Source organism: Bos grunniens, chromosome X (assembly GCF_055505025.1).
Source record: "Bos grunniens cultivar Pamir isolate PY7600 chromosome X, Bosgru_T2T1.0, whole genome shotgun sequence".
In the NCBI taxonomy this organism is placed as follows: Eukaryota; Metazoa; Chordata; class Mammalia; order Artiodactyla; family Bovidae; genus Bos; species Bos grunniens.
In genome coordinates this window covers 92497104-92504024 of record NC_141194.1, presented here as the reverse complement: position 1 = coordinate 92504024, position 6921 = coordinate 92497104, and the positions used below count along the sequence as shown (strand labels likewise).

Sequence of the window (6921 nt, the reverse complement as noted above, 5' to 3'; positions counted from 1 at the left end):
ATCAGAAATCTGGAGTTGGAAGCTACTTTTGACACGATCTCCTCCAAGCCAATGTGTAAATAATTTCTATAGTACCCATTAAAGAGGTTCACCCAGTCTCAGCCTGTGTGTACCTTTCCTTTAAAATGCTGCTGATCCCAGCCGTGATAGGGAAAACGGTCTGTCCTGCTGCCTCTTGGCAATTTTGCCTCTGGTCCTCATTCTGCCTGCTGAAAAGACACAAACTCAGACCCTACCAGCTCTGACCATCCTTTTCCTCTCTTGTTATAGTTGAAAGATGTGACAGCAAAGCAATCATTCAAAGTTCCATTCTTATCATTTTTCACTTTGTTCTTTTTGGCCTTGGTTCTGTACATCAGCTTTGAAACTATCATCCCAGGGCTAATGCCTGGTGTTAATGAGTAACTAAGAACACTCTACTTTTGCAATAGAGGAGGGAACATTATAAAAATGGAAAGATTTTGCTTTCTGAGATATGCAAGTGGCTTCTTGGGCATGTGCTGTAAGTACTTTTTTCCTCTTTTGGAACTTTGAGTATTTCTGTCAGCAAGTCAGAATTCCAAATAATCATGAGCTTCGGATTGTTAATTCTAGAGGCCAAGGTCTAAGTGTGATCCTCTGATAATTGACCCCCTACTAGCCTCTGTGACTTTTTTAGAAAAAGGACTTCGGTGACAACATGGATATTGGACAGAGGGATAGAAGCAGGGTGTTGGATTGGGAGAGATTGAAGGCTATGTGACTTGCTAGGAGATGGTGAAAGAGTTTAGGCTTCCCAGGTGGCACAGTGGTAATTTAGTCCATAAACTGAGGCAGTGGCAGCAGAAAGGGAGAGAAAGGAACAGTTTTGAGAGGTATTTAGAAGGTACCACTCATAGGGCATCATAAGTCATTAGATGTAGGGGATGAAGAATGAAGAAACCCCTAAGATGACGCCCAGGTTTCTGGCATGGGAGCCTCAGTAGATAGTGATATGGAATGAAGATGAAGGAGCAGCCTTGAGGGTCAAGGAGATGATGTGTTTACATTAGGAAACAGATTTCCAAATTGAAACTGAGGTATGTGTGGAACATTCTAGTGGATACATGCAGTAGGCAGCTGGACAAATGACTGAGAATATAAAAGAACACTGTAATACAGTATGTAGTTTTGTGCTATGGCAGTTTAGTTCCTGGAAGTGGATAAGATCACTTAGGAAGAAAATAGAGGACTATTTCTTTCTTCATATCACTCCTGTCCATGGTCATTGGATTTCACAGCTGACACCCATACTCTTCTGTCTTGTACTCTTTCAGGCTCAGAGAATCTTACATCATATTTTCTGATTGCTGCTCTGATAATTAAAAATATAACGTGAATGAATATAAGAATGATAGTGTTTAGATGTCTTGCAACTTAGAAATGACTCTGTATTATACTGATGGTGACAGAGATCTCAAATGCAAAAAGTTACACTTTCATTTTCCTGTTATTTAGAAATATTCCTATACTTTCCATATGTTGCATGAATGTATTAATTTCAGCTCATGATCATGTACATGGCTCCATAAACTACCACCCTTCCATTCTAACTAAACATATTTTTCTTGTGAAAATTATTTCTCCCCTTTTTTTTTCTGGCCACACAGCATGGCAAGCAGGATATTAGTTCCCTTGTCAGCGATCAAATCTGTGCCCCTTGCAGTGGAAGGGCGGAGTTTGAACTAGTGAACCACGATGGAAATCCCTCCTTTAGTCTTTTATTCAAAGAAAAGTACAAGCTTTCTCTCATCTCACCTCTCATAGATTTTATCTTAAGAAAAATGCCAAAAAAAAAAAAAAAAATCTATACTTGTGGCGGGTTCATGTTGATGTATGGCAAAACCAATACAATATTGTAAAGTAATTAACCTCCAATTAAAATAAATAAATTTATATTTTTTAAAAAAATCTAAAATTCTTATATATTAATATAAAAAATAATGTAAGCAGAAGAGGGCTAATGTTATCTTAAGATTCTTTTCACTCCAAAAGGTTGCCTCTAGTTCAAATAAATAATAATTCAATTTCCATAAATTCAGTTTACTCCCAGAATTTTCATATGTCACTATTACATCTGAATGACAATCCTTGCCACTATTTCTGTGGCCCCAGGAACCTATTTCTTGTTCCTATTAGATGTGTCATTAGTTTCTCAGGAGAGAAAAGCATCCCCATAGGCCTTGGTGAGCACACCATTAAATATTTTCTACTGTTTTACTAATCACGATGCATGATTATTACATGTTTCTGATTCAGAGTTTTCATCCAGCTAAGATTCCCCAATGGTTTTCTCACCTCATCTCTTATAGATTACCTTCCTTCCAAAATGCCACTGTTCTCTCTGGTTCTCTTGATACTTGGGCTTCATTGTGCACCACCTAACAGCTGTGAAGGCAAAATAACCTCCTGCCTTTCCCCCCAACAAAATGCCACTCTCTATAAGATGTCATCTATCAATGCTGACTTTGCATTCAACCTGTACCGGAGGTTCACTGTGGAGATTCCAGATCAGAACATCTTCTTTTCCCCTGTGAGCATCTCTGCAGGATTGGCCATGCTCTCCCTTGGGGCCTGCTCCAGCACCCAAACTCAAATCCTGGAAGGCTTGGGGTTCAACCTTACAGACACCCCAGTGGCAGAGATCCAGCAGGGCTTCCAGCACCTGATCTGTTCACTGAATTTTCCAAAGAAGGAGCTGGAATTACAGATGGGAAATGCCCTTTTCATTGGGAAGCAGCTGAAACCGCTGGAAAAGTTCTTGGATGATGTCAAGAACCTCTATGAGACTGAAGTCTTTTCTACCGACTTCTCCAATGTTTCTGCAGCCCAGCAGGAGATCAATAGTCATGTGGAGAAGCAAACCAAAGGGAAAATTGTGGGCCTAATCCAAGACCTCAAACCGAACACCATCACGGTCCTGGTGAACTATCTTTGCTTTAAAGGTAAGGTTCTAAGATGTCAATTTCTAGTTCAATGTTCCAGTAATTTGATGGGGCACTGGAGGGAGCTCATGGTATCTTCTCACTGGCATTAGCGGGTGTCTCTCATACCACAGAGACCTGTTCCATTGGATACAGATGTGTGTAATTTTGGATATTCCCGGAGGGACACATAGCTCTGTGGATGAAACAAGGAAATCTCTAGGGAGAGGCAACATTCAGAGAGATGAGGAGTTACAATGGTTTGAACACCCAGCTCACATTTAGCTAAAGGATGATTTCCAGAAGATTTGGTGAGGTGAGACAAGCTTGCACTTGGCAGGTAAACAGAATTAGGTTTAAACCTTATTGTGACCCTCACTTGCTGTTCATTCTTGGGCATGTTACTTGAAGACTTCTATCACGTACTATGTACCCACTATATACCAAGCTCCATGCTACATGTGTGGTTGACACACATTGTCTCATCTGATCTTCACAGTTAATAAATTTCAGAGCTGGTATTCCCACCCAGGTTTGTCTGATTCTAAAGCTGGTTCTTGTAACAACAAGAATCATGTGACTCTTTTCTGAAGGTGCTGTGCCCAAATGATTTCTCCTGGTTCTACAGCACATGTCAGCCATGTTTGGTGGAAGAGAGAACGATTCTTGGCCACAAATCACACACTTGTAGACGGATAAAACGGCAGAACAGATCTGTTGTCTCATTTCATCCTGTGTGTTGGATGTGCTTATACCTTTTTACGGAAGAGGAAACTGTGGCTCTGATGGGTTTAGTGTAAGTATAGTGATTTTGAACACAGACGGAACATCTGTTGAACATGGAGTACAACAGCCCTGGGTGTGACTCCTGGCTCTGCCACCAGCTACCTGGGAGACCACTATCTCTCCCTGATTCTCAGTTACTCATTTTTAAAACTGGTTGACAGAAGTTACCTACCTCTGTGGTGGTATTCATTACTAGATTAGATGACTGATGGAGAGCTTCACATTGGCGCTAATACAAGTTTAAAACAAACTCTCTCCTCTTTGTATTTTAAGCCCAGTGGGCAAATCCTTTTGATCCATCCAAGACAGAAGAGGGTTCCAGCTTCTTAGTGGACAAGACCACAACAGTGCAAGTGCCCATGATGCACCAGATGGAACAATACTATCACCTGGTGGATACAGAGCTGAACTGCACAGTGCTGCAAATGGACTACAGCAAGAATGCTCTGGCACTCTTTGTCCTTCCCAAGGAGGGTCAGATGGAGTGGGTGGAAGGGGCCATGTCATCTAAAACACTGAAGAAGTGGAACCGCTTACTGTGGAAGGGGTAAACATCTTAGATGATGTGAAAAGTGGAGGGTGGGCATAAGGCTAAGTTCAGAAGAAACCCAGAGGCAGGAGAAACACTCTGAATCACTTAAGAGCTGTGTGATGACCACTAAAGTATAGTGAGGAGATCCTCTTTGCCAATCCCTTTGCTGGGTACTTTACATACATTATTTCATCTAAACTCATCAATAAACCTGCAAAGGAGATAATATTATAAGAATTTTTCAAATGAAGAAGTTGGGACTAGAAAAATGAAATGAACTATACAAAGTCAGCCAGCTAGTAAAATGCTTTCCCAGAGTCCAGCTGGAGCTTGGGGGATGGGTAAGATATTGATAGTTGTTCCATACTGCACTAGAAGTGTTAGATGGAAATCCATGAAATTCCCCTGGTACTACGAATTGACATTCATGCCTTTGACATCCTAACTTCTGTGAATATCCCTAGAGATGTTTGTTTTTTATTATAAGTGGGTCACATCTTCCAACTTCCATTGCCGCAGTCCCAAATGGGCTGAACCAGAGAGCATTCCTTCTAGGATAACTTCTAAGGTTTTGGTATCACGTGTTACCTGCATAGTAGTGGTTATCAATACCTAGGGAAGGAGCAGAATCCAAGACCATACCAAGGAGACAAAAAGGGAGGGAATCATGAGCTTGGTGTTTTAATAGCCATATGTTCCCTCTTCCTTTCCCCACAGGTGGGTTGACTTATTTGTTCCAAAGTTTTCCATTTCTGCCACATATGACCTTGGAGACATCCTTCTGAAGATGGGCATCCAGGATGCTTTTGCTGACAATGCTGATTTTTCTGGACTCACAAAGGACAATGGTCTTAAAGTTTCCAATGTAAGTTGATAGAGTCCTTTAATATATGAGATGTAAGGGCCATTGACAAGCAGTTAATTCAGATCTCTTATTTTATTGGTGATGATTCTGAAGCCTATAGAGGCAGAATAACTCTTCCTAGGCCAGATTTACTCCAGGGTCATTCTCATTACCCCCAAAACAAGTCATTGTAACATTTACTTCCATCCTCGACTTTCATGTTCTAAAATGATTCTGATGGAAGAACTTAATCATTAGAATTGACTCTGATGGAATACAGTTCTTGAGGAGGTGGCAGGGGCAGGAGAAAGCTTAATAAATGACTTCTAGTCAGAAAGCCATGAATAAAAGGTTGTCCCTTGACAGCAAGTTCTAAAGTCAGCAGAGATTCATTAACTACACTTAGACTAGTGTCTTTCATATTCAAGCACCATCAACACAGTATAGTGAAGGGGTAGTCCCATCCTTTCTTCTACTTCCCTACTTCTAAACTTTTCAAAGTCATTTCCTGTTTCTTCAGGGGATCAGCAGTGTTTGTTCTCCCCCAACAGGTTGCCCACAAGGCTATGTTTTACATTGGTGAAAAGGGAACTGAAGCCGTTCCTGAAGTCAGATTCCTGAATCAGCCTGAGACAACTCTTCTTCATCCTATCATCCAATTTGATAGATCTTTCCTGTTGTTGATATTGGAAAAAAACACTAGGAGTATTCTCTTTCTAGGGAAAGTTGTGGACCCAACGGAAGTGTAGTTGGGAAAGAGGCTATTGGCTAATTTCATGTGCTTATTGCAATGAGAAATGAATAAATAGTATAGCCTGATGCGACCGATATGGGCTTGGACATGCTTTCCTTTGTGCAGGGGTGGAGGTTGGACCCTAGCTGAACTACACCGGGTGTGAAAGAGGCCACTCGTGTGTTCAGATAGTCAATGAGTGGCTCAGTATCCAAAGCACAGGAAGGCCCCATGTCAATGTGTTCCTCTTTGTCAGAACATCCACTCCCATCCCAATTAGTCAGCTCCAAGGAATTTTACTGGGCTGACAAATGCCCTGTCTTCTGCCCTCTTGGCAAATAGTTGAAATGAAGGTCAAGTCCTCATACCCCATGATTCCAATAAAAAGTACAACGAATATTAAGCAGCATAAACGCAGTGGATTATATATGAACTTTTCAACCTCCTTCTTCCCACCTAATCAAAACTGTTCTCTGCGTTCTTGCCAGACTGCCACTGGTGGCTTGTAAAAAGATGTTTTCACTACAGGGCTGAGTCACCGACTGAGAGCTACTGGTAGGGATGTAGCTTTTGTAACCTAACAAGCATGGTACAAAAAAGCAAGAGAGACAAAGATGAACTTCACTGTACAAGCCCACCTTGCCCCTAAAAAATGTTTTCTTATTGCTAATTTATAAGCTGGGAGGGGAGAAGGAAAGTGATTCATTTATATTATAACTCATAGCCCTTCCTTTTCTGTATTCTAATCAGACCCCTTTCTAAAAGTTGTACCCCTGTCCCACTTGCTTAAGTATAAATCTCCTGGTTAGTTTTACTGAAGTTTGATACCTCCCTGTTCTCAGATGCTTCAGCAACTTCCCCTTGTCTGTTCATGTTCTTCTACCCCCATCTACTAAACTAGACTTCATCTCAGACAATATGCATTCAAAGCCCCAGGATTAGAATTCAGTACACACAAATAGTACAGTGACTGTCAGTGATGTACTATGTGAAATTCTAGCTCTAAGGTGCAGTTCTTCAGTGACAGGGAAATAATGACAAGTGCATAAGTGCTTTTGCAAATATTGCACTTTCAGGTTGAAAT

General features: G+C 41.1%; 1 protein-coding gene across 6 annotated transcripts; it reads left to right on the top strand.

Annotated features, from left to right (window-relative positions):
- The first annotated feature begins 413 nt into the window (after window positions 1–413).
- Window positions 414–5932, top strand: SERPINA7 (serpin family A member 7). 6 transcript variants are annotated; one of them, XM_086386540.1, is made up of 5 exons: window positions 414–502; window positions 2847–2963; window positions 4002–4275; window positions 4978–5125; window positions 5656–5932. In XM_086386540.1, exons 1-5 carry the CDS (start codon window positions 451–453, stop codon window positions 5851–5853), a joined length of 789 nt encoding a protein of 262 aa, XP_086242666.1. In that variant the 5' UTR covers window positions 414–450; the 3' UTR covers window positions 5854–5932. The 6 variants fall into 6 exon arrangements, 4 of the variants coding, with proteins under 4 accessions (XP_086242666.1, XP_086242665.1, XP_086242668.1 ...); XM_086386539.1 differs by having other exon boundaries at window positions 2331–2963; XR_015158416.1 differs by lacking the exon at window positions 4002–4275 and having other exon boundaries at window positions 2331–2963.
- The last annotated feature ends 989 nt before the right edge of the window (window positions 5933–6921 follow it).